The sequence below is a fragment of the Vipera ursinii genome (genome assembly GCF_947247035.1).
Source record: "Vipera ursinii genome assembly, chromosome: 1".
Taxonomy (NCBI): domain Eukaryota; kingdom Metazoa; phylum Chordata; class Lepidosauria; order Squamata; family Viperidae; genus Vipera; species Vipera ursinii.
The window spans coordinates 65,678,007-65,705,531 of record NC_139512.1 but is presented as its reverse complement, the minus strand read 5'-3'; the positions used below and the strand labels follow the sequence as shown (position 1 = coordinate 65,705,531).

The 27,525-nt window shown below is 45.0% G+C and overlaps 3 protein-coding genes across 5 annotated transcripts in view; 2 read left to right on the top strand and 1 right to left on the bottom strand.

Annotated features, from left to right (window-relative positions):
- DNAJC17 (DnaJ heat shock protein family (Hsp40) member C17) overlaps nt 1-15,356 on the top strand; it is a 44,661-nt gene extending 29,305 nt beyond the window's left edge. The window contains exon 11 of the mRNA XM_083365956.1: nt 14,749-15,356. Coding sequence (XP_083222082.1) covers nt 14,749-14,871 — 123 coding nt within the window. The 3' untranslated portion in view covers nt 14,872-15,356. The remainder of the gene's footprint in view (nt 1-14,748) is intronic.
- A 148-nt stretch (nt 15,357-15,504) lies between these two features.
- On the bottom strand, nt 15,505-21,626 carry GCHFR (GTP cyclohydrolase I feedback regulator). Its single transcript, XM_083366042.1, has 3 exons — nt 21,536-21,626; nt 18,940-19,034; nt 15,505-16,566 (listed from the first exon to the last, which is right to left on the bottom strand). Exons 1-3 carry the CDS (start codon nt 21,569-21,571, stop codon nt 16,419-16,421), a joined length of 279 nt encoding a protein of 92 aa, XP_083222168.1. The 5' UTR covers nt 21,572-21,626; the 3' UTR covers nt 15,505-16,418.
- Nucleotides 21,627-27,166: 5,540 nt separating this feature from the next.
- RMDN3 (regulator of microtubule dynamics 3) overlaps nt 27,167-27,525 on the top strand; it is a 34,531-nt gene continuing 34,172 nt past the window's right edge. For all 3 annotated transcript variants that reach the window (XR_014493061.1, XM_083367771.1, XM_083367770.1), the window contains exon 1: nt 27,167-27,286. The gene's annotated coding sequence lies outside the window, so the exon portion shown is untranslated. The remainder of the gene's footprint in view (nt 27,287-27,525) is intronic.

The following is a 27,525-nucleotide window of genomic DNA, read 5'->3' as shown; positions in this document are numbered from 1 at the left end:
AGCCTTCCGGAGGTCTCAAACTGTTGCAAGTCCGCGGGGAAGTTTTTTTTCTCAATTAGATAGCTTTCGCTGTAGTTCTTTCAGGATCTTATCTTTCTTTCAGAAGTCCCAGTCTGTTCTTTTGCGGCACACTAGTTGCGGCCACCATTTTGAATGCCAGCTTACCAGCAGCTGGCCGAGAGGAAGCTCTTCGTCAGAAAGCCTTTATTTTTATTTTTTTAGCTGCCTTTTTAAGTGTGCTGATAGCATCAGAGACACGCGAAGACTCTCTGAACTGTCTGCCTTCTCTCCTGAATTAAGGGGGAAGGACAGGTTGCTTCTCTTTCACTATCAGCAGTGGCGGCCGCCATTTTGGGTGCCACGATCGCATTGCTTTTCCTCTGAAAAGGCTCGTGCAGCCTTCTTTGCTAGCTTCTGAGAAGGGGGGGTAGATTTCAGCCCCCCCCCAAAAAAAAAACAACCACAGGCTTCAAAGGTGCTTACCTTGTCTTCCAGCTCAGAGAAGTTGGTCCCTGAGCCTCTGGTCAGTTCACAGGGGTCCTTTTACAGGCTCCTCTCTCAATCATTTCAGAGGGTTCTGAGTTCAGATCCCTTCTGACTGTAGCACAATCATTGTATGCCTTTTCTGAAACCTTTCAAAGAGGATGATCAAGTATAGGAGGCTTCAACTGTAGCGCTAGGCCTCAACCTAGCTGTCTCATTGTCCATTCCAACAGAAGACGTGTGCTGGCCGTGACATTCTTGGCCTTGCCACCACCAACTAGGACCAGTGAGCTGGCTGTTTATCACTGAGGTGATCTGTCACCACTAGGTTTCTACATGTGAGCTGGCTGTCATCACTGAGGTGATCCGTCGCCACAGTATACTTGGCCTGTGCTCCAAAGGTGCTTCAACTGGTCTTAAGTCCATCAGGAGCTTTGCAGGTGTGCCAGTTGTCCATTAAGTTGGGCCTGCAGCCACCATTGCCATAGAGTACTTATTGATCCCCAGGAGTGGCACGCAGCCTCAGATCAGTACTCTGCTCCTCTGTTTGAGATCCCTCTCAGCATTCCACTGAGATCTCTCCAAATTGTGATGGCAGACAACACCACACCTCAGGCTTCACACGGTGCCCCCAACACTCCTGCGCAATCAAAGCATAAGTCCTCCAAAATGGAGGTTGCTGGAAAGCTCAAGGCCAATGTCAAGGCCATCTCTGGCAAAAAGTCCTCCAAGGCGGCAGAGAAAGAGGCCAGCAGGAGGCCCCAGGCCTTAGAAAGACAGTTTGCCAAGGCCCAGAAACAGGGCACAATGGGCACTGAACAGGTCTCTTCTCCTCTGGCAGAGGACTCTGTATTTGGGCCACAGCTTGCTCCTCCCTTATCTTCCCAAAGGGTCTGGTCTCCAGCGGGGGATGATGATGACCAACCTTATCTTCCCAGGGCTGAACAAGAGGAGATGGTTTCCTTTACCCAAGGACCAGGTATCCGACTGACACCTCCAATCCCCAGAGCAACGCAGTCCAGGTTCAAGGCCACCTTTACTCCCACAGCAGCCAGTCTTTGGCCCTCAGAGGCACAGGGAGTGTGGTCGCCGGAGCAGTTTCAGGCTCTGATCTCCCAGGCAGTCACCCAGGGATTGGCCTTACAATATCAACAGAGGTATGCACCTGAATCGATGGCCTCTGTGACACCGCCTTATCTCCCCCAGTTGGGAGCACCAGAATATTCTGACCCTATTTCCCCCACAAGGTCTCCTCGCAGTGGAGTATCTTTTTCTGAGCAGTACGACCCGATGGAAATGCCCCTCTCGGAGGATGAGGATCTTACTCCAGACCCTCCTCCATTTGTTGGTCTATTCAATCCAGCGTTCTTTAAATCTCTGCTTCATAAGGCCAGCGCTACTGCTAAGATTGGTCCTGACCAGGTTCCCCATCCTGGTCCGTCCACCAGCCAGAACACAAGGCCGGTATTTTCAGAGTATGTGGTCACTGAGCATCACATCCCCTGTCCCCCTCTTCCTCAACATGGTACAGAAGCAATGGGGAACACCTGGCACTTTTCCCTCTCCAGGGGGGACGGACAAGAAGCTCTTTAATGTTGACCCGGCCTTGTCAGAAGTGCTAGAGGTTCCTTCTGTGGATGAACCTCTGACTCCACTCTTCTCCTCCTCCACGGTGTCCGGTGATATGGCTGAGACCTTGAAGGCAGAGGACAGGAAATCTGAACTTTCCTTCTGCAGGACCCACCAGGCCTCAGAATGGGCGGTGATGGCAGCCACATCTACCTCTTTCTTTGCCAGAACCTCCCTTCTCTGGCTTCGCCAACTTCAGGCTAGAGTACCCCGGAGGAAGTCCAAATGCACCAGGACTTAGCCAGGTTAGTGGCTGCTTTGGAGTACATTGTGGACGCATCTCTGCATGCCTCCAGGTTCTCTTCTAGGGCCATAACCTCCAATGTTACTGCTCGCAGGCTTCTGTGGCTCAAACACTGGCGAGCGGATGTTAAATCCAAGTGGCACTTGGCAGCTGCCCCTTACTGTGGTGGTCAGCTTTTTGGGGAGGCCTTGACACCTTATTTGGTGGAGAACAAGGACAAGCGTGATGTCTCATCTTCTTAGGCGAGCAGATAAGACGGCCTACCCCGTATGTCCACAGGCAATTTTTCCAGTCAGGATCAGGATCGGAGTTTGCTCAGCCCTCCCGTTCCTTCCCTCCCAGGTCTGACTGGCAATTTGACTGACCGGGGACCAGAGACAGATCCAGGTCGCAATTCCAAGCAAAGCGGCCCTTTTGAGGCACGGGTGGCTGTCCCTTCAGAAAGTCTAAATGACTTCAGGGCGGTCTTCCCAATTGGTGGCAGACTGACATTTGTTCAAAAATGGGAGGCCACCACCACAGATGCTTGGGTCCTCAACACTATAAGGAGCGGTCTGTCCCAAGAATTCATGTCCGTCCCTCCAGAGCGCTTCATTCCTTGTCCACTGTCAAAAAATGCAGTCAGGAGGGCTCTCATGTCAGAGGCTATTCAGCACCTCTTAGAAATAAGGGCCATAGAACCAGTCCCGAATGGGCAGCTAGGAAGGGGGTTCTATTCCATCCTCTTCATCGTTCCGAAGACATCTGGAGGATGGAGGGCAATACTCGATCTAAAGGGGCTGAATGCTCATCTCGCATACAAGAAGTTCAAGACTCACCATTTCCAGTACAGAGCTTTACCGTTCGGCCTTTCATCAGCCCCAAGAGTGTTTACCAAGATCTTGGCGGTGCTGACCGCATATTTGAGGTCCGTCCCGGTACGCATCCAGTGCTGTCTGGATGACATTCACATCCAGTCCCTATCGGTCCAGGTGGCTCAATTGGACCTGGCTTTGTCTATCAAGACTCTCCAGGACCATGGGTTCTCAGTGAACTTTCAAAAGAGCCAGACAGTTCCCTCAACCCATCTTCTTCATTTGGGCGCTGTCATAGACACCGAACTATGCAGGGTCTATTTATCTCAGAAACGTCAGGACGGCATCAGAGCCCTGGTCCTTCAGGTCCACAGGGAGTGTGTAGTCACCCTGGCCGTTCTTTCCCAACTGTTAGGGAAGTTGGTTTCCTGCATGGGAATAGTCCCATGGGCCAGACTACATTCCAGGGACCTGCAATGGTTCTTGCTCACGTTTCAGAGACTGGGCACCAGCTCCTCCAACCAAAGGGTAAGGGTTCCGTCTCGGACCCTAAACTCCCTCCAGTGGTGGACCTCGCCAGTTGTAGCCAGGGGCTCAATGTTCCAGGAGCCTGTTCAGATCACCCTGACTACGGATGCCAGCCTGTTTGGCTGGGGGGGCGCATCCAGGGTCTCAGTTGGCTCAGGGCCGGTGGTCCCGGTCCAACCTACAGCACAACATAAATTGGTTGGAGCTCAGAGCCATACATCTGGCCCTACGCCACTTCCGCAACTGGGTGGCAAGACAACATGTTCTGGTCCTCACGGACAACGTGGCGGCAAAAGCCCATGTGAACCGGCAAGGGGGTACCCATTCCAGGTCCCTTATGGCCGAGGCCCAACTGTTGGGCTCTTGGGCAGAGACCAACCTCTCATCACTCAGGGCTGAGCACATCTCAGGGGAGGCAAATCAGCAGGCGGACTTTCTCAGCAGGTTGACAGTGGATCATTCTGAATGGCGCCTGCATCCCGGTCTCTTCGAAGAGATATCGGAGAGATTTGGTCGGCCGGTATTGGATCTGTTCACTTCTCCAGCAAATTCCCAGCTTCCGAGGTTTTCCTCCCAGTTCCCCTCTCTGGGGGCAGAGGGAACAGATGCCCTCCGCAGCCCTTGGCCCGGGGGCTTGCTGTATGTCTTTCCACCTCTCCCTCTGATCCCGGCAGTCATCCGCACGTTACTGCAAGAGCGGGCAGAAGTGATACTTGTTGCACCACACTGGCCAAGACGGCCATGGTTTGGCAACCTCGTGAATCTGTCAATCCCCTATGGAGGATTCCTCCAGATCACATTTCACTCAGCCAGGGAGCTCTGCATCATCCAGAACCCCAGTGGCTCCAGTTGACCGCCTGGCACTTGAGCAGCAGCTCCTGACACTAGTCTTATTCATCGGAGGTAATTACGGTGATTCAGGCCTCCAGACAGCCTACAACAAATCTATGACTCCACTTGGAAGAGTTTCTGTAGCTGGTGTGCAAATAACCAGATAGATCTTTTGGCTGTTACTATCCCCAGGATCTTGGACTATTTATTGGAGCAGCTCAACATGGGCTTGGCACCCAATACCATCCGCCGACAAGTAGCAGCTCTCTCCACCGTATTTACATGGGGCAATTCAGAGGCATTGGCTCAACATCCTATGGTACGCTCATTTCTCAAGGGAGCAACCAACACCAAGCCTCCAGTGATTCATCGGTATCCCTCTTGGGATTTGTCACGGGTCTTGCAGGCCCTTACCTCTCCTCCATTTGAACCCATCAGGACCTGTACTCTGCAGTTCTCGACAATTAAGGTGGCCTCCTTGATAGCCGTCATGTCCGCTAGACGCATTTCTGAATTGGCAGCTCTCTCTGTCAGACAGGACTTATGCGTTTTTCATGCTGACAGGGTGGTCCTTCAATTAGATCCCTCCTTTATTCCTAAGGTCAATACCTTGTTTCATAGAGCGCAGGAAGTCATTTTGCCGGATTTTTGTCCTCATCCATCTCATGGCTTGGAACGGCAATGGTACACTCTGGACGTCCGCAGGGCTTTACGCCACTATATTAAGCAGACAGCATCTTTTCGCAAGTCGGAAGCCCTCTTTGTTTCCTTTCAACCCTCTACTATGGGGCAGAAGGTTTCTGCCTCCACTATAGTCAGGTGAATCAGGGCTTGTATTGCAGGGGCGTACCAATCTTATTCCTTGTCAGTTCCCAGGCGTATCAATGCTCACTCCACTCATAGTGCTGCAACTTCTGCGGCTTGGGTGACAGAGGCGTCCATTGAGGACATTTGTAGGGCGGTGACATGGTCCTCGCCTTCCCCTTTTGTGAGGCATTATAAACTGGATAGGTTTGCCTGCACAGACGCCTCATTTGGCCAGAGAGTGCTGCAACAGGTAGTGCCACAGGGTGGGACACAGGCCCAGACTGATTCCCTCCCATAGGCACAGGGCAGCTTTGGTATGTCCCATTCGTGGATTCTCCATCTTATCATGCTGGAGAAGGGGCGTTGTCTTACCTGAACACCTTTTCTCAGCATGATGGAGAATCCACACCCACCCCTTAGTGTCCGTCATGTCCTGTGTCAGGGGTATGGGAGCCAACACGTCAGACTGTCGTCATTTGCTTCACCTTCATCATGACTGGGAGGTGTCCTGGCCCAGGAGAGGCGTGGCAAGTTTGACTGACTTAGTCTAATTGGGCAGGAAGACAGTTAACCCATTCGTGGATTTTCCATCATCATGCTGAGAAAAGGCATTCAGGTAAGACAACGCCCCTTCTCAACTTTAGCAGTATTAAGATTTGTGGACATTAGCTCTGTAAGTTGAATTCAGGGAGTTGAAGTCCACACACCTTAAAAGCCACAAAAGTTGAGAAGCACTATTTATAGACTATAGTTTCACACTGTATTGGCCTCTCAGCCGGGTGTTTCTTTTCTACAGCTCCCTCAGAAATCCTCCAAAAACTTTTCGGGCTTGGAGGCATACATACAGGTTGGTCTTGACTTATGACGGCCATTGAGATTGGGATTTTCATTGCCAAGCATTGCAGTTGTAAAAGGCGACTGCATCGCTTAGTGACAGCAAACCCTGCAATCTCGGCTGCCGATTTTAAATGAATCCCAGAGTTTAGGCAAGGCAACTTCTTGCCAGCTTTCCACAGTCAAAATTAGTGGGGGACTCTGCAAGTGCCAAATCAGAAAGTGGTTGCTGCTGGCTGGAGGAGGGAGCGAGGGGATGTGCAAGAGGTGCTGGTCAGGGAAAATGGGTAACGTGCATGGGAAGATGCACGAGTCAGGCTGGATATGTGAGAAGCAACACATGGATCAGGGAGTGTGGAAGAGGTGCTGTGTAGGTGAGGGAGGATCAGGGATGGTGTGTGAGAGCAGCAGCGCAGGTCAGGAGGCTCTTTCTGGGTAAGCTGGCAAGGAAGGTTGCAAATGGTGATCAGTTGATGCTTGGCAACCAGTCCTAAATGTGAACAGGTTGCCAAGCTCCCACTTGACAAAACTCTTGAGGACTGATTATAGCCCCCATTTGTTCAATGCTTAATTTCAAGTGGTTGTTGAAGAAATGTTGCAGATCAAGGACTACTGTATGTTCAAGAAATACGGCAATGCTGTAACAAACCATTGTTCTTTGGACCAGCTGTAAGCTTTTCTGAAAAAAGAAATGCACCTTATGAACAGAACCTCTAGAACAGGGGTGTCAAACTCAATTTCATTGTGGGCCGCGTCAGCATTGCGGTCGCCCTCAAGGGGCCGGGTGGGTATGGTCAGGGTGGGCGTGGCCTACTGGGTGGGTGTGGCTAGAGTGCATATGGCCTACTGGGTAGGCGTGGCCAGCTCTACATTGTTCATATCAAGGGTGCCTATGGGGGCCTGGGCAGGAGTGGGACAGATCTGAGGGTCTCTGGCAGGAGGAGGGTCTCTGGGCCAGGGCCAAGGCAGTGGGGGCCGTTCCCTCACTGCTTCCAGGCCGGAAGCGGGCCGGATCCGGCCCCCGGGCCTTGTGTTTGACATGTCTGATCTAGTTTATTTAAGTTTTAAGTTAAGTTTTATTTAATTTGTATACCGCCCTTCTCCTTGGTAGGGACTCAGGGCGGTTCACAGGGCATATATAAAAAAGACCATACAAAAATTAAAAAAGATTAAACCCATGCCCAGTTAAAAACAGTAATACAAATCTAAAACGACAAATTAAAACCCATAATCCCCCGTCAGGCCAGACCAGCCATTTCAAATAGGTGGGTCTTCAGGCCTCGACGGAAAGTTCGGAGGTCTGATGCCGTCCGGAGCTCCACCGGCAGTTGGTTCCATAATGCCGGAGCGCCCACAGAGAAGGCCCTCCCCCTGGGGGCCACCAGTCGGCATTCCTTGACTGGCGGCACCCTGAGGAGGCCCTCTCTGTGGGAACGCACAGGGCGGAGGGGAGTTGATGCCGGCAGCAGGTGGTCCCTGAGGTATCCCGGACCCATGCCATGTAAGGACTTAAAGATCGTAACCAAAACCTTGAACCTCACCCGAAAGACAACTGGTAACCAATGCAGCTCGCGGAGCAAAGGTGTAACATGGGAGTACCGGGAAACTCCCAAGACAACTCTCGCGGCCGCATTCTGTACCAGTTGGAGCCTCCGAGTGGTCTTCAAGGGAAGCCCCATGTAGAGAGCATTACAGTAGTCAAGGCGAGAGGTCACAAGCGCATGAGTGACCGTACACAGGGCATCCCGGTTCAGATAGGGTCGCAACTGGCGCACCAGGCGAACCTGGGCGAAAGCCCCCCTAGTCACGGCCACTATATGATCTTCCAGGGTGAGCCGTGAATCTAGGAGGACTCCCAGGTTGCGAGCCCTATCCACGGGGGGTAAGAGCTCACCCCCCATAGAAAGAGATGGAACATTTAGAATGTCCCGGGATGCCGGAATGTACAGCCACTCAGTCTTGTCAGGGTTGAGTTGAAGTCTGTTCCTCCCCATCCAGACCCGAACCGCCTCCAGGCAACGGGACATCACAGCGAGGGCATCACTGGGGTGGTTTGGGGTTGAAATAAAAAGTTGGGTATCATCGGCATATTGATGATACCCAACTCCAAAACCACGAATGATCTCACCCAGCGGTTTCATATAGATGTTGAACAGGAGGGGCGAGAGGACCGACCCCTGAGGAACTCCACAAGCGAGAGTCCTAGGGGTCGACCTCTGCCCCCCTGCCAACACCGACTGCGAGCGTCCCAGGAGATAGGAGGAGAACCACTGAAAAACTGTGCCTCCCACTCCCAATCCCCTGAGACGCCGCAGCAAGATACCATGGTCGATGGTATCGAAAGCCGCCGAGAGGTCTAATAGGACTAGGACAGAGGAATATCCCCTATCCCGAGCCCTCCAGAGATCATTCACCAGAGCGACCAATGCCGTCTCCGTGCTGTACCCGGGCCTGAAACCCGATTGGTAAGGGTCCAGATAATCCGCTTCATCCAGGACCAAAGGGAGCTGATGCGCCACCACACTCTCAACAACCTTCGCAAGAAAGCGAAGGTTGGAGACTGGACGAAAGTTGTTCAATACAGCTGGGTCCAGGGCAGGCTTCTTGAGGAGAGGTCTCACCACCGCCTCCTTCAAGACGGTGGGGAAATAACCCTCACTCAAAGAAGCAGATATAACCGCCTGGAGCCAGCCTCGTGTCCTCTCCCTAGCTGCATAAACCAGCCAAGAAGGGCACGGATCCAATAAACATGTGGTGGAACTCAGCTTCCCCATAATCCTGTCCACTTCATCAGGGGTCACAGAATCAAACTCCTCCCAGGTAACATTGACAAGACCGCCCGTGTCCTGATCGCCAGACTCTGCCCAGCTGGAGTCCAAACCGGTCCGAATCCGAGCGATTTTATCCGTCAGATGTTGACTAAATTCCTCGGCACGACCCTGCAAGGGATCCTCCCTCACCTCCTGATTAAGAAGCGAGCGAGTCACCCTAAACAAGGCGGCCGGGCGGTTATCTGCGGACGCGATGAGGGTGGAGAAGTAATTGCACCTCGCCACCCTCATCGCTGCGAGATAAGACCTAATATAGGTTCTTAACCGCAACCGTGTTGTGACTCAGGGCCAGCCTGTGGGTCCGACAGCCGGGTCCGATGTATCGGAGGACTCAGATGTGGGGGAGGAGGGAAACGAACCGGCTGATGATGATTTGGAGGCTTTGCAGAGTCCTCAGCCGGGGACCTCTTCTCAGCTGTGTGAGCCCGAGAGTGCGGAGGATGATGACCCACAGCTGGCCCTGTTCAAGGACGCCCGACGCAGGAGGCAGACGAGCAGGGACAAACAAAGAAAGACTATGGGACTCCTCGGGAGGAGGCACAGTGAGACCACGCCCTGAGCTCTCTATAAAAGAAGTGTTTGGGGAGGGGCTGGTTGCTGAAAGCAACTTTTTCCGCTTGAGAAGACAAGCTCTTGTGTTTTTGTTAACTGCGTAATTAAATCTTGGCAGAAGCCTTTTAGCCTTGGACGCTCTCCAGTCTCTTCTTTCTGATAAGGGGTTTGTTAGAAGAGGGCTGGTTCAGAACAAACCGGTCGGGTTCGGATCGGCTAGACCTCCAGCAGCTCTCTAGGCCCCGTTTCCGACGCTTCATCTCCCGGAGCTCCGCGGAAAACCATGGAGCTCGCTGGGATCTGCGCCGGGTCAGGGGCCGCAAGGGTACAACCCGGTCAAGAGCCTCAGTGGCTGCCCTTTCCCAGGCTACCACTAAGGCATCCACCGAGCTGTGAGCAATGGAGGCAGGTGGGGACCCCAGCGCCGCTTGGAATCTATCAGGATCCATTAAGCGTCTGGGGCGGTACCATCTAATTGGCTCCGTGTCCCCACGGCGGGGGGCGGCAAAATGGAAGACCAGCCGCAGGAGATGATGATCGGTCCATGACAGGGGCATAATAAATGGAGAGCCCCCACCAAGATCATCCAACCACCGTCTAGATAAAAAAATCAGGTCAAGGGTGTGGCCTCCCTCATGAGTTGGCTCTGAAATTAATTGCGTCAGGTCCAGGTGAAGATTTGTGCAAGAACTATCTCTGACCACAGTCCAGTTTGGTTGGAGATTGATAAGGAAAAAAGAGATAGGCGCTCATGGCGTATGAATGAGAATTTGTTTAGAAACCAGAGAAATGTGGAAGAATGTAAACAGCGGATGAAGGATTTTTTTGAGATTAATATGAACAAGGGTACTTCTATGGATATGGTTTGGGATGCTAGCAAGGCCTATATGAGAGGGGTGTTGATACATATGAATAATAGACATAGACGTGTAGTAGAAAATAGAAGGAAAGAACTGGAGAATGAAATAAAGGAAAAAGAAAAGGCTTTGATTTTGAACCCAGAGGATGTGAAGATCAAGGAGGCTATTAGATTGTTAAGAGGACAATTTGATAAATTAATGGCTGATCAAGTGGCGACCAATCTGCGGTTTGCTAGGCATAATACTTTTTGCAATGCTAATAAACCAGGCAGATGGTTAGCTTATAGACTGAGGAAAAAACAAAGAGCATCTAATATAGACAAGATTGAGTATAAAGGAAGGGTCGTGTTTCAACAGAATCTTATTAAGGATGCTTTTGTGGATTTTTATTCGAAATTATATACTAAAGAGGATATTAATGTAAAAGATATTGATACGTACTTGGAGAATGCTAGCATCCCGGTTCTTACGCAAGTACAAAAAGAGGGGATTAATCAGCTGATTACAGAAGAAGAAATTTTTACAGCTATTAAGGAACTGAAGGTGGATAAAGCACCAGGTACGGATGGCCTGACTGCGGCCTATTATAAGAACTTACAATTAGAGATGATAAAACCGTTAAAGGAACTGTTCCAGACAATCCAGAGGGGGGGAAAGGTGCCACCGTCTTGGAGAACAGCTTTTATTTCTTTGATTCCGAAGGAAGACCAGGATGCTACTTTAGTTAAAAATTACAGACCGATATCGCTTTTAAATACAGATTATAAGATATTTGCTAAGGTTTTGGCTAATAGACTGATGAGGGTTCTACAACAGGTGGTTCATGGGGATCAAACGGGGTTTATTAGTGGTAGACAAATGAAAAATAACGTGAGACATATAGTTGATGTGTTAGAGTTTTTGGAAAGGCACAACCAGATCTCTGCAGCGCTAATCTTTTTAGATGCTGAAAAGGCTTTTGATCAATTGAATTGGCAATTTTTGCTGAAAGTTTTAGACAAAATGGATTTTGGGGAAAATTTTTTACAACCGATTAGGGCGTTATATCAAAAACAAACTGCCCGAATCATAGTTAACAATAGCCTGACAACAGCATGTAATATTGAGAAGGGCACAAGGCAAGGGTGTCCACTATCGCCCTTGTTATTTGTGTTAACATTAGAGATATTATTGGTTAAGATTCGGAACTCGGAAAAAATTAAGGGGATACAAGTCGGAGATCAGGACTACAGATTGAGAGCATTTGCAGATGATCTGGTTGTTACAGTGACCCAGCCAGAGAACTCTGTTGTGGACCTGATGGAGATAATAACACAATATGGGAAGGTTTCTGGATTTAAAGTAAATATACAGAAAACTAAAATTTTGGCTAGAAATATGACAGTTTCACAGAAGGCTCTCTTAGAAGGATTAACTGGATTTGAGATTGTTAAAAGGGTTAAATATTTGGGGGTGACTTTGTCGCCCTCTAATACAAAGCTATATAAAAATAATTATGAAAAACTATGGGGGAAAATTCAAAAAGAATTGGAGAGTTGGGAAAAATTGCAATTGTCTTTGTTGGGACGGATTGCAGCAGTGAAAATGAATGTCCTGCCCAAATTTTTATTTTTATTTCAAATGATACCGATTCTTAAGAAAGATTCCAATTTGGAGGAATGGCAGCGTGGTATCAATAAATTTGTGTGGGCAGGGAAAAAGCCACGAGTTAAACTTAAGATTATGCAGGATACTCGTGAGAGAGGTGGCCTTAAATTGCCAAATCTTAAATTATATTATGAAGCTGCTGCATTAGTAGGAATAAGCGATTGGATTAATTTGACGCAACCGAGGTTATTAAATCTTGAGGGCCATGATTTGTTGTTTGGCTGGCATGCATATTTGTTGTATGATAAGAAGGTAGATTCTGTGTTTAGGATGCATATTTTAAGACAGGCACTGCTGAGAGTTTGGAAGAAGTACAGATACAAGTTAAGCAGCAAGATACCATTGTGGGCAATTCCAAAACACGCAATAGAAAATATACATGCTGGCTTCAAACACGATGAGACTACCTACAAGGAAATTTTAAGTTTGGAAAGGAATGTTTGGTGCCTGAAATCATATAATTTCTTGCGAGAAGAGAAGGTTGTTCAAACTTGGTTTCAATATATTCAGTTACGGGCCAGGTGGAAAGAAGACCAGAAAAGTGGATTTGTAATGACTGATGAAAATTTGACAAAGCAAATTAGAAATCAGGGACCAGCACATATTAAACGGATATATCTTGCATTGATAGAGATCGACTCAGAAACGGAGCTGGTTAAGGATTGCATGATAAAATGGGCCCAAAATATTCAGGAAGTTATTACAATGGACACGTGGGAAAAGATTTGGGTGAGGAATGTAAAATTTACTCAAGCTCAAAATCTAAGAGAGAACTTTTATAAAATGTTTTATAGATGGCATTTAGATCCTAAAAAGCTTGCAAGTATGTATCCGAATTACCAGCCTAAATGTTGGAGGTGCGGTGATGAAGATGCAACATATTTTCACATATGGTGGACATGTAAAAAAGTTAAGGCTTTTTGGATAAAAGTCTGGTGGAATATGCAGAAGGTTTTTAAACGGAGGATAAAATTTTGCCCACAATTTTTTTTGTTGGGAATAATTGTTGATGCCACAGTGGTGGACTCCAAGCTGATGTTGAACTTAGTTACGGCAGCAAGACTTTTGATAGGTCAATATTGGAAGAAAGAGGAACTGCCGACTATACAAGAGTGGATTTTAAAGGTTTCCGACCTGGCAGAGATGGCGAAGATTTCGGCCTATTTGAAAGATCATTCGCAAGAACATTATATTATGGAATGGAGAAAATGGATTGAGTTTATCCAGAACAAGTATAGGGTTAAGAAGTTTTACGTAGCATTCGAATAAGTCTTCCTTCGCTTTGTTTTTTCTTTTTTCTATTTTAGTTTCTTATATATATATTGCTAAGGATTGTTTTATCCTATACAAGCTAGAGAGTAATGGATTTTAGAACTTGTAATTGTTAGTATATGGTTGTTTATGATTGCTTTTTTATATATATATACCTTGTATTTAGCTCTGGGAAGTCGGGGGGGGGGGAGGGGGGGAGGGGGGGAGGTAGGGGGGTGAGGAGGGTGGGGGGGAGGGGGGGAGGTAGGGGGGAGGTAGGGGGGGGAGGAGGGTGGGGGAAGGGGGGGTTTTTTAAAGGAAAACTGTATTGTAAAACTTTTCAATTAAAAAAAAAAAATCAGGTCAAGGGTGTGGCCTCCCTCATGAGTTGGCTCTGAAATTACTTGCGTCAGGTCCATGGCCGCCATGGAAGCCATGAACTCCCGAGCTAGCTCAGATGAACCTCCCAGGGATGGTAGATTGAAGTCTCCCAAAACTATAAGTTTGGGAAACTCAACCACCAAGCCCGAGAGGATATCGAGCAGCTCGGGCAGGGCTGCCGCTGTGCGACTAGGCGAAATGTACACCAGCAGCAAGCCCAACTGCGCCCCAGGACCAAATCTCATAAAGAGAGACTCACACCCGACTATCTGAGAAACGGTGGTCTCCCGCGGACATAAGGTCTCCCTAATGGTAACCGCCACTCCCCCACCCCTACCATGAGCTCGTGGCCGGTGTAGCACCCGGAAGCCTGGTGGGCAGAGGTCAACCAAAGGGACCCCACCCTCTGGGCCCAACCAAGTCTCCGTGATGCAAGCCAGGTCCGCCTGCTCACCCTCAACTAAATCCCTAACGAGGGGAGCTTTATTAACCACGGACCTGGCATTCAGGTACACCAGCCGGAGCTCAGGAGGCTGCACATCCTCGCTCCCGGGATCTCGGGGAAGACGCAGAGGGTCGGAGCGCCTCACCGCTTGCAAATAGCGGGGACGGCCCTCATATTCTAGAACATAATCTAGAATATTTTGTTCTAAGCTCCGTTTTAATATGTGAGATCTTAAACTACTCAAATTTGAATAATTTGCATGACAATATTAAGCATATTGGGCTGTAAAACATAAAACATTTTTTTCCTTTTAGCACTTTCCAGCCAGACGAGTAACGCTATGTACTGTGCAAAGTTTGCTTTGTTTGTAAAGAGTAATTTTAATATCTACAAAATCTTAAGATCAGCTGAAAATGCCAAGAATATTGCTTGCCGAGAGCCAAATAAATTGCCAATATGCAGCAATGAGTAATATAATAGCTGCGCTAACTTAAGAATCTGTATTTCCGTGGACATTTGAAAGGTACTCTTGTATTGTGGTGGTGATGCTTTCCAGATCCAGAATAAAATGATGACGTATGAAAGACCCAACAGAGCTTCAGAAACTAACTGCAGTCACTTCTTTCCACAGGGTTCAGTAGTTTCCGAGAGGGATTACGAAAGTCTTGTGATGATGCGCATGCGGCAAGCTTCTGAGAGGCAGAAGCTAATTGAAAAGATGAAACAGGAAGACGAAGAAGAGTCATGTACATAGTAGAAGGGGAAATGGCATTACCACGCATTTTTGCTTATAATTCTTAAATCATTAAAAAAAACTACTGAAGGAAAAACTTCAAAACTACTCTAGATTTCTTGGAAGAATAACTGATCACCCAAATTAAGGGGATACACAAAGTGAAAATCCTATTTCAAGTATTTCAGTGCATGGCTTAAATTACTCTTGACATCTGGAATTTATACAGCAGTGGCAAATCTGCCTTTTGGAAAACCATATCCTTCCTTCTTGATCACCATGTTTCCCTACTCACTGAACCGACATGAGTTCTACAGCACATTCTCTAGGGTAGAAAATGTTTTCTGCTCATCACAACTCATGGCAAGTCTGACTTTAAAGGCTCATCGTGCTCTTTAACATTCTTTATAAATCAACACATGTCTTAGATGTAACATATTCTTTTATTTAAAAGCCTTCTATTGTTACCTTATTTTTATCTTTGTAATAAATCTGTGAGATTCGTTTGGTTGAAAGCTGGTTACCAGCTCAATTTCGTAGCTAAATTGTGATCTTGCCCATTTTCTCAATTCTTATCTAGGACTCTAAATATTACTGGTGGTCATTCATAGCCACCTGCATCACAAGGAAACTGAACCACCTATCGGTATTGACAGTGCAAACTAAACTAAAATAAATTCAGTTACAAAGAGGGTAATTATTTGCCAATTCCAGTTCAGCAACAGAACAATGTGAAACTAACATAGCTCTTTGAATAAGGGGGAGAGGGTGCACTAGTCCCATTACCTGCCAATATATGTTGTATATTTTATATTAGTGTGCCCTTTGGGATACTCATTATTTCATACTTTTGCTCAAGACTGTCAATTGATATATTACAGGCTTTGGCAGCATTTTAAAACTGCCTGGTAATAAGCAGTTTGAGATACAATATTAGGTTGGTTTTACCATTTTTTATTATTTTATCAGCTACTTAGGAATGGTTTTCAGCAGGCATAGTGTAAATAATCTCAACAATGAAAAGGCAAGTTGGTAAAATTAAAAACTATATGGAATTATTTAAAGAATCTTTTCTGTGCTATTTCAAGATATACCATGTAGAGATAATAGAAAAACCACATATCACAATCTCAAGATTCTAGTCACACTCTTGAATGGGGACACTGTAGTATACTTTAAGTACATCACGTAATCTATAGAGGTAAATTTGTATGGTAACAATATCCCTATCAATATTAATAGACATTTTCTGCATGATCATATGTGTCTGCTATGTCACACCTGATCTAACCTGAGACTGTTACTAATATAGTGGATTTAATGCCAAGTTGTCACCATTCAATAAAGTGGTGATAACAATACTGCCAGTTTCAGCTTGGCACCTGAAATAATACTTAATAAAGATTCATCTCTTCAGGAAATTCCAGCCCCAAAGCTGTGAACCTTCTTAGAATGATGTAGTGATGCTTAACGATTTTAAAGCCAGGTTTTGATAAAGTCTCACTTCAAAATGACTGAAGACGAGCAATGCGATCTCAGGCTTATGCTGGGTAGTTTACAGCAATATTTTAGGAAGGAAGAAAAGCAGGATTCATTTCTTTGTGAAGACACCACACCAGTGTCTGCCCCACTCCTGTCATGCTGATCACTCGATAACCACACTTCTCCAGCTTGTCCAAGACGATCCGTGGAGCATCATTCACATAATATTCCCAGCTGTTGTAAACAAGGCAAAAAAAAAAATGAAAAGAATTTTTTAAAAACAATTTCAAATAATCTGTGTCCATATTGATGAGAACGTAAACTGAATTTTACTAAATTTAGTTTTAAGATTAATCTTCTAGGTCTTTGTTGCCCCACATTTCTGAAAGCTTCCCAAGTTTTGGGAAGTAGCAATGGAGCCTAGGGACAGCTTTATTCACAAAACCTCATGAAGATATAATGCCCAGTTTTATATATTGGGTCCCAATAAACAAGTTAGTCAACAATGGATTATTTATAATATTACTTTAACATTGTAAATGTTAGGGCACTGTTACAAATACAGCTCTACCCTAATCTGCTTTTGATATTTTGCAGGCCTCTACTGGATTTGTTCTGTTTTCATCTATGAACTGAGCCTTCTGGCTCGTATTTCTAAACTGCAGAGTTTGCAGCCACAAAGTTAGATCCCCCTGAGGCTTTGTTCGTTTTCCCTCTTCTTCTGGTTATTTATGTGAAAAAGGAGGCGGTCACCACTGCAAAGCACGAAGGGAAAGGAGAACAAGTAGTAGAGACATGAATGGCAAGGGCGGGAATGACAAAAAGCATTGTGTCGTTGGGGCACATACCCGGCACTTTTTCCATGTGCATTATGCTGTTGCACCCAAATACGAAAAGGACAACGCTTATGGTACGACACTATTTTTGGCACTATTGACAAATGCAACCAAACGCACATGAAAATCCTGGGCAGTGGGTAAAAGTGGAACTTGGGAGACAGCGGCCTAGCAGCTGCAGCAGAATTGCTCCCCTGCTGACCAGGATGGAGATCTGACAGAGACCGGAAGCTCCGTCTCCTTGCAAACAGGGCGCTTTGAAATGGAGCGATTAGTTCTATCACCAAGTGTCCCATTTACAAGAGGACGGAGCTTCCATCTCCGTCAGATCTCCACTCGGGAAAAGGTGCTTGGGCGTCTATGGGGCGCTTGGGAACTGAGTGAATTGCTTTGTTCCAAAGCACCCCATAGGTGCCCAAACACTTCCCCCCCCCCCCGCCTCTGCCTCTGCATGTGGACTTACCTGCTCTGTGCCGGACACCCATCGGCCCCCACGCGCTTACCACCGCTTGTGCTGGCCACGCTCACCCCACCAGCTTATTTTGGGGGTAAGGCTTATATTAGGCCCACCCCAAAAAATCAGGCTCGGGCTTATCATCAGGGTAGATCTTATTTCCAGGGAAACATTGTATCCAGGGGTATATTCATGGCCCTTCGCCCTTCCACTGGCCTCCACAACCCTTCAAAGAGCAGATAGCTTCATAGAGATACTCATCTGACAATCTTCCAAATAGAAGAGTCATCTTTAAAGTAAGACCTATCACTATTTATACACCAGCTTCACACTTGATCTTTTAAGCTTGCTTGCATGTAAAAGCTCTGAAATCATTAACAATGGAAAGTCAAAGGACGCAAACATCAACCTGATGAAAACCTTAGAATGACTTATAAAATTGCATGTTTTTGAACTACTTAGGTAAATACGATTGTGATCGCTTCACCAAATTTTATTTCTAATACCTGTGGAGAAAAGTTAATAGGAAAGGAAAACACTCCTTATTTTTCATCTTCAATTCTAAAACATTGCTTTCAACTGATTTTACATTTTTTTTCTAGGTCTTCAGAAAAGGGCCCTGAAAACTAATCCAGTTTACGTACTACAGTAAGCCAGGCCTTGTTTCATTCATAGTTCATTCAATAAAGAGCAACTGGCTGAGTTGAACTAATAATATTAGTTAATATTTTATAAACCACGATGCCTGGGTTAAACATGATGTCTTAAGCCAAAACAACTATATTGTAATTTAAGAAGATTTATCTTTATGTTCACATTTATTTATGGTGCCTCAAAGGATAACATTTTGCATGTCAAATTCTAAAGCTGCATAAACAGAGAAAACAGATGGCATAAAACTGGCAGGAGGCCAACATATTAGACTGGAAGACAGGTCCAATCTGGGGTAATGATGGGGGTTGAAGCAAGAAAAGAACTGAATGGAAATGGCTTGGATGAAAATTTCTCTGATGTTATCATTAAAGTAAATAGGATTCTAGTATTGTCGTCATTTGGGCTTTAATTTAAATGATGAATGAAAAGCTCAAGAAATGTCTTAGATGCATCAGAATTATTCATCCATCTTGAAGAATGCACACAATTTTTTGGAGCAAAAGAATAAAGATGACAAAAAATGTTATGGGTAGGAATATATAGTTTGTTAATAAAAGATTTCCACCCAACTGGGCACCAGATTTGGGAAAGCTCTCTTGTGTTGTCAAAATTACTGATTAACAAACAGTGATAGAAGCAAGAAGCAAAAAGAGGAATACTTACAAATGATTTCCCAACATGTTTCTTTTAATGGCCCCTAGATAGTGCATCAAGTTTGGATCGGAATGTTCATCACCAACCATTGTAGGTCCAACTTCCTGCAAAGAGAAGTGACCTTTTCTGTATTGAAAGTAATATTAGCATCATAAGGGTAGGAGTCGAATCAACCCTGGCGATCAATGGGGTGACAGATGTCGCAGCCAGATCGCCCTCACATCCATAAGGGTAGGAGTCAGTTAGGGGGCAAAATCTTCCCATTCCACACCTACGTATTCCACAAGTGCCCTAAAACCGTACCCATAAAAATCAACAGGTTTGCTATAAAATTTTCATGATACAATTTCAGATCCCTTTTCTGCAAAATCATAGAAACACTAAACAAATGGTATTTACGGACCTGTCCTTGAGGTTATGGCTTTTGCAGTGCCCCTGCAGTCACATGATCAAAATTCAGTCATTTGATAGCCCACCCTTTTTTTAAGAGTTGTTTTAATTTCTGAACCACAAGACTTCACTATTAGGACACAAGGAATGTTTTTTCCTTTACATAAAACCAAAGTAAAATCATTGGCAAAAGCTTGGCAACAATAACCCTATTCACCTTTACCGACTTAGAGCTATGTAGCTATTTGTGTGTAAGACACTGTTATAGCTCCCCCTACAGACTGAACATGAGACAGCATGAAATGTTTTCAGTTGATCTTTTTGAACTAATTTGGGTTTTTTTTCTGACTTTTTTCTTTTCTAAACATACATTTCAAATCAATATTCAGGGTCAGTGGCGTAGCGTGGGTTGTCAGCACCCGGGGCAAGGCAAGTAATTTGCGCCCCCTAACCCGTGGATTTTAGCACTCGAGTCTCTTCCACTAGATTAGTTAAAGAAACCCTTACCCCCTAAGCACATGTATTGTTTGTTATGAAAATACTGATGTAATTAAAGTAAAATGCATCTAATGCGCCCCCCAGATGCTGCGGCCGGTGCGGCCGGCCCCCCCTGCACCCCCCACGCTACGCCACTGTTCAGGGTTGGCTGCACAGATACTTTTATAGCAGGGGAAGGACTTTTTGCAGTTGGGGGCATCATCTTCTTTTGAACCAAAATACAGCTGAGATTTGCAGTGGATGTAAATATAATTGCTCAACATTCAACCTATTGTCAAAAAAGGGGGAAGAGTGTCAGATGCAGAGGAGCAGGAAACTTAATACATCTATTTCACTTTCTCCCTTCACTAGTTAATAGTTTGCTGAAAATCCACAGAAATTCAGTTTGCTGCTCAATTTTTGTGCATACATTAAAAAGTCAATGCAGGGTTGCTAAAGGGTGTCAACATATGATTTATGTTTGGGGAATTTGGGGAACTAAAGTCCACACATCTTAAGTTTTCCAAGTTTGAAAAACAATTACCTATATCATGCATCCACTGGAGAAAAAGGACTTTGCTTGTTTAGCTTAGGAATTTTCTCCTAAGACTGGGATGATGAATCTCCACAGTCTCTGTATCCCTTTCCTCAAAGTAACATGTAAGTAGCCAGAAGAAGTAACTAACGGCCATCAATTTTCTGTATACCTGTAAGGTTAAAATTTCTGAACATGTAGATTTTTCCATGTTTCACTGTACTGATCAGATAATCTATATAAGCATGGCCAGTCACATCTGAAGTGTACTTATAACTAAATTCCACTATGATGAGAGGTTCTTGGTTTACAGGAAAATGGATAGGTTCACACGACAATGGCAAATCTAACAAATGTATCGTCACATAATTGTGTCATAATGCTGTTAGATCCATGATTCCATGAAATGGTCTGTGAGGCACAAGTGTATCCAAAAAGAAAAAAATCACTGTGTAAAATGCCCAGTGACTTCTGATCATTTTTCCTTCAAGAGATTAACCAATCCAGAAATTGCAACTCTGACACCTTCCAAAGAAGTCTTCCCCCAAACTCATCCCCAGAGGTGTTGGGATTATCACTTCCAGTAATTCCAGCCAACTCCATTTCTGGAAGTTGTGGTGTCTACACATCTAGAAGGCACCCAGTTGAGAAAGGCACTGCTCTAGAAGCAGTTACAGGTGGATCCTGTCAACATACAAGAGCATCATCAGAAATCTATTGCTACGGGTGGCATTCATGGATCTGCACAACCAAGCAAATGGCAACTGAGAAAAGAAAACAATATCTAACTGTAGAACTGCGTGCAAATTACACAAAGTGACTTGAGATATTTCATCATCCCCAAAGTCTCTAGTACTAAATCAGGCATGAAGGGGGGTTAGAACAAATTGTATCAACACATATCTACGGTACATACATATGACCAAGGAAAGAAGCTGGTGTTCATATATTTCCGCCAGACGAATATTTCCAGAAATCAGTTAATTCTTTCATTCTTACTTTTACCCAAATAAAAGATATCGGCTCCCACCCCGTCTGGATATCTTTTTCCCGCACACACTGGCTTTCTTGATTTGGAAGGAAAGGGGAGGGGGGGATTTAATCAGCAAAAGTTCAACATTCCCAAAAATAATTGCATGCTTGGATCTCTCGCGCTGTCTTCCCCAGCCTCCCACTTTGCAACCCCAGTCCCGAATCGCTCACCATGCGGATCTGAGTGCTGATGAGAACGTACGGCATGATCCCTTAAGCGCCCACCAGGGTGTTAAAGGTGGCCGCGGCAGCTCCAGCGTCTCCTATTTTCCTAGTTCGCTTCCACACGTGACATCCTGCCTAACCAGGTTAACGCCCTCCTCCGGAACAGCCAATCGAAGAGCGAGCTACCTAAGGGCGGGGCCGGCAGGGAAGTGGTGGCCGTAAGGTAAAGCTTTTCGGCTGTGCACAGGCTAGGGCTGGTTTAGTTTGTGGGAATGCTGGACCGTGGCCGGAAAAGACTAAGCCAGGGATAGGCAACCTTGGCTCTTTTATGACTCGCGGACTTCAACTCCCAGAATTCCTGAGCCAGCATAGCTGGCTCAGGAATTCTGGGAGTTGAAGTCCGCGAGTCATAAAAGAGCCAAGGTTGCCGACCCCTGGACTAAGCCAACGTCTGCAGTAATCAAGCTTCTCTTTATATATTGGGATTTTCCTCTGTTTGTAGATCTGACTTACCAGAACACGGAACATCTCGATAGTCGATCAGCAAATAAAAATTTATCATCTGCACTTCTGCATGCTATTCATCTCTGAGTGAACAGCCAGAGAATGTTTGTAAAGGGATGAGTGGGTATTGCTTGCATTTATATTCTTTTATGGCACCTTTTTATCATTCCCTACCCATCAAATTTGTTTACCATCATTGTGCACTTTAGCACCTAACAGATTATGTTCCTGAATGCTTACTGTAACTATTTCCAAGTGATTGTAATTTAAAATATGTATGCATCTCATTTTATAATCCTAATTAGGATATGAATAATACCTGATTCTGAGAAACATGGCAGATACATGATGACTACCAAATTTGGGGGCTGGAGGAAAATTCAGTGGAATTAAAGCTGACAGAGGCATCTGTACGATCCAACATTTTAGTTAAAATGATGAAAGTGGCATCATGCCATTTCACTGTTAAGCTTCACTCTCTTCATGCTGGTCCATGCAACATCATTTTTATTTTTTATTTTTTTTATTTTAATTCCATTTATATCCCGCCCTTCTCCGAAGACTCAGGGCGGCTTACAAGCTTAGCAATAGCCTTCATTTTATGCCTGCTTATTAGGGCTTTCGCCCCCCTCCCCCCAAGCGGCATTATTACAAAGTCAGCTTAATTGCCCCCAACAATCTGGGTCCTCATTTTACCTACCTCGGAAGGATGGAAGGCTGAGTCAACCTTGAGCATGATGCATGGACCAGAGTAGAACTTGTAGCTTTGCTATTATCATTTGTTTTCATTTTTCTCATACCTTTACAGACATGCCTGTACCCCTTACCCAGGTGGTAGCACGTAGCTGGTGTTGGCAGATCTCAAAAAACTAAGAAGGATCACACCTGGTTGTATTTGGATGGGAGATCAGCACAAATAACAAGGCCTGTAGGTTAAACTGAAGCAGAAAAAACATCCCAGGAGATAAGAACTGAATTCAAATGAGTCTTAGAGGGTCATGTTGTGGACATATTATGCAAGGAACCAAGTCTCCTGGAAGAAAGGGTTAGAAGCTAGGAGACTGTGAGTTCTAGTCCTCTCTTAGACATGAAAGCCAGCAGGGTGACTTTAAGCCAGTTATATTCTCAGCCATGGGATTGTTGGTGAGAGTGTGGTTTGCTCCTTAGTAGTTCCTTGATTGGAATTTTTTTTTTCTGCTTGATTATTTCCTTGATATTAATCCCTCTTTATCTGAGCATTGGCTGCTGAAGGGGATGTGTTCAGGTCTTTTTTACTAGCAAATGCTAGTATTGCCTCGTTGGGTAGTAAAACATTTGCAAACAATCAAGCTCAAAGAGAGCACCAAGGACACCACAATTCAATCCTGAGCTACACATATTCTTTTCTATTGAAAGAATTTACAAGCAGTTGTTTGGTACTTGCATAAGGGCAACTGCAAATAAAATGTTACAGATGAAGAATTGCTATTACTGTAAGTAGCATCACAACAGATAATAGATTTGGGAGAATTGCTGCCTTGCAAGCTGGAAGCAACTATAGTGTCCCATCCCAACCAGTCCTGTCACACTAATGTTCAGAGGTGTATGAGTTCTCAACTATAAAGACATTGTAAGAAGAAAGAATTTAAAAACCTCTTAATTAATCTTAACTAATTGTATCCCATGTAATTGCAGATATTTTTTTTTGCTTTGGCAACATTTGCGTATGAAACAAATAATAAAGAAAAGGCTGAAACATGCTCTAGGTACAGATTTGAAAATGGCATAGTGAGATGCTTGCTGGAAATTAGAGATCAGTAAACACCTCTATCATGCCCAATTGCACTACCATCTTAGGGCCAAATTAAACAGGACACAAGAACTATCTTGTTTGTTTGATAGAAATGCAGCAATTTGTGGATCTGACTGAAGCAACCGCAGGGAGAGCATTGTTTAAAACTTGCGCACAGTCCATACTTTTAAGGTACATCACACATTAGAGATGTCAGATGCCAGAGATGTTGGAAAAAGTACAAAATCAAAAAATTGTCACCAGGATAAGGCCTCTGAGCAAGAGATAAGGACTGATCGCACAGAATGTTACAATTAAATTTTAATGGGTTGCAGGGTTACAATAATAGCAGTGTGTGAAAGGTTATTCTTACTGTAATATACATGTTTTGTCTCCGTTTATGAAAATTCTTTGAGGTCATAATGCCCTCAAATTTTAAATCCAGAATACCAGTAATTTAAAACTAGCTTTATGCAAAACACTCCTTAAGTAACACCAGCTGCCTGCAATTAGTGCAGGTTCGCATCCCACCAGGCTCAAGGTTGACTCAGCCTTCCATCCTTCCCAGGTAGGTAAAATGAGGACCCAGATTGTTGGGGGCAATTAAGCTGACTTTGTAATAATGCCGCTTGGGGGGGGGGCGAAAGCCCTAATAAGCAGGCATATACATCGAATGAAGGCTACTGCTAAGCTTGTGAGCCGCCCTGAGTCTTCGGAGAAGGGCGGGATATAAATGGAATTAAAATTAAATAAATAAATTTACTAGAAATTCTGCATTCTAATGGCAAGAATTTTATAAGAAATCCACAAGGATCATGAAAACAGGGATATGGTTTAATTTCATGTGTTTTGATATTACTTTCACAAAGGCAGATATGCTAGCAAATCTATCCGAATTCTAGCAGTACAATTTATTGTCTAGATACGATCTTTAATATCCTTTAAGACCTAACTTTAAACTCCCACAGCCTTGATCCTCTGCCATTCCTACACAGATAGCAAAAGGACAACAAATAATTATCTGAAGCCTTGCCTCAGAATCATTTCCTTTTCTCACTCAGCTCTACAGATTTATCTAATGAAATCTATTCTACTTGCATTCATCAAATGATCCTGCGTCACCTGCCAAACCAAAAGCACTAAATGCAATGCTCAGTCTTATGCTATGGCTCTCTGTTAATTGAGCATGAAACAAAACCATTTTTAAAGCAACTACTATTTGATAATGAGAAAATCTTTCAAAAATTAGAACAGGTAGAAGAGACAAAAAAAATCTTACCTCATGACATGTAGTTTATCTCAATCACATCTATACCAGTGGGGAAAAATACCATTATTGCCTGTCTATAAAACACATTTTAGCTTTGTTTTGAATAAATAAACGTTTGCCGATCAATGTGTATTGGTGTGTGTGTGTGTTCTCCATTAATTGACAAGGTTAGGATTAGAAGACAGAAGATGCAAATTGTAATAATTGTAGCAGTGCCAATTCAGTGTAGTGATTGAAGTGCTGCCCTAGAAAGTAGAAGATGATAAGTTCTAGTTTTGCCTTAGGCATGAAAGCCGGCTGGGTATCTTTGGGCCAGTCACTCTATCTCAGCTCAACCCAGCTCACAGGGTTGTTGTTGTGGGGAAAATAGAAGAGGAAGGAGCATTATGTATGTTCACTGCCTCAGTTACTTATAATGTAATAAATATGAGATAAAAATCTAATAATAAACATCAGCAGAAAAAGTATGAGAAATTGGAAAAGTACTATGGCCTAAAGGAGGAACTAGAAAGGATGTGGAAAATAAAGGCCAAAGTAGTCCCAATGGCAGCAGGAGCACTTGGGGCTGTGACTTCTAAGCTGGAAAGTAGCTCCAACAGATGCCAAGGGTGCTAGAAACAGCTAAGATACTATGCAGAACCCTCAAACTGTCAGGCCTCTGGTAGAAGACCCAAAGCTGAGATCACTTTGCACAAACTAATATTACTTTTAAAGTTTCCCAATTTGGAAATACCTTATTATTTAATTAAAAAGCTAACACAATCCTCGGTTGTATAACAGAGGCATAGAATCAAAATCACACAAAGTATTAGTACACTTGGAATACTGCATCCAGTTTTAGTCACCACATTACAAAAAAGATATTGAGACTTTGGGAAAAAAGTGCAAAGAACAACTAAGATGATCCAAGTCCTGAAGACAAAATCATATGAAGAAGAGTTGCCAGAATTGGGTATGGCCAGTCTAGAACAAAGATTAGGGATGACATGATAGCAGTATTCCAGTATTTGAGGGGCTGCCACAAAGAAGAAGTTGTTGTTGTTGTTAGTTGCGAAGTCGTGTCCGACCCATCGCGACCCTATGGAGAATGTTCCTCCAGGCCTTCCTGTCCTCTACCATCTTCTGGAGTCCATCTAGGCTCACGCCCACTGCTTCAGCGACAAAGAAGAGGGGGTCACCTTATTTTCCAAAGCACCAGAAGGCAAGACAAGAAACGATGGAAACTAACCAAGGAGAGAAGCAACCTGGAATTAAGGAGAAACGTCCTTAACAGTGAAGACAATTAACCAGTGGAACAGCTTGCCTTAGTGGTAGGGGCTTCATCACTAGAGGTTTTTAAGAGACTGGACAGCCACCTAGCTGAAATGGTATGGTCTCCTGCTTGAGTAGGGGGTTGGACTAAAAGCTCTCCAAGGTCCCTTCCAGCTCTATTATGATTGATTATTCTGATGTGATCAAATGGTCTTATATTATGTAAAAACTCTTCCTCTTTCAAATACCGGAGTTGGTAGCAGCTTTTCTGACTAACAAAGTTTATGAAAAGGCACATACTTCCATTAGCTGCAGATCAGCTAATCAAATTCAACATAGCGCCTTCGTAAATCTACGGGCATTCAATCAGCTCTAAATACAGGTACAGTAATACATAAACGTAAGCTATAAAACCTACAAAGTGAATGTAAAAGGCTCTAGTCTCTAGACCAGGGGTCGGCAACCTCGGCTCTTTTATGACTCGTGGACTTCAACTCCCAGAATTCCTGAGCCAGCATAGCTGGCTCAGGAATTCTGGGAGTTGAAGTCCACGAGTCATAAAAGAGCCGAGGTTGCCGACCCCTGCTCTAGACACATTCACTTCTCCCCGCCCATGCCACTTTCTCCTTTTTTTCCTCATTGGCTCCTTAGGCACCTGCTTTGAAACAAACGGATTTACGAAATAGAGGTGTGGCCTTGCGTCAATTCTCCGCGCCATATATTTTTAAAAAAAAAAAAACGCAGGCAAAGCAAACTGGCTTGTTAAGGGCCGGGCCAAGTTGAAAGGCAAAACCCAGCCGCTGGGCAGGGCGATGATATCATTGTAATGCGACTATGGGGAAGGGAGCGGTGTGGCTTCAGAGCGGGAAGGTGAAGGGGGAAAACCCGCGGTGGACGGTGGCCGCTTGAGAACGTACCACGCAGGAAGCGAAGCGGTGTTGGGAATACTTAAAATTACGCGGTGAGAGTCCCGCTTGTTTTGGCTTGCTAGCTCCCCTTGTTTGGTTTGACTCGGCTGGCTTTATTTCCTTATGAGACCCTTTTATGCGGGACTTGCCTTCGGACGTAAATCTCACAGGTTCACGGGGACTGCACTCCGAGAATAGTTCCTACGTTTGCTGGGCGGAAAGGCTTGTGTTCGGGGGGGGGGAGGCGGGGGGAATAACGCGATCCGTCTCGAGGGCGACCCTAGGCACTTTG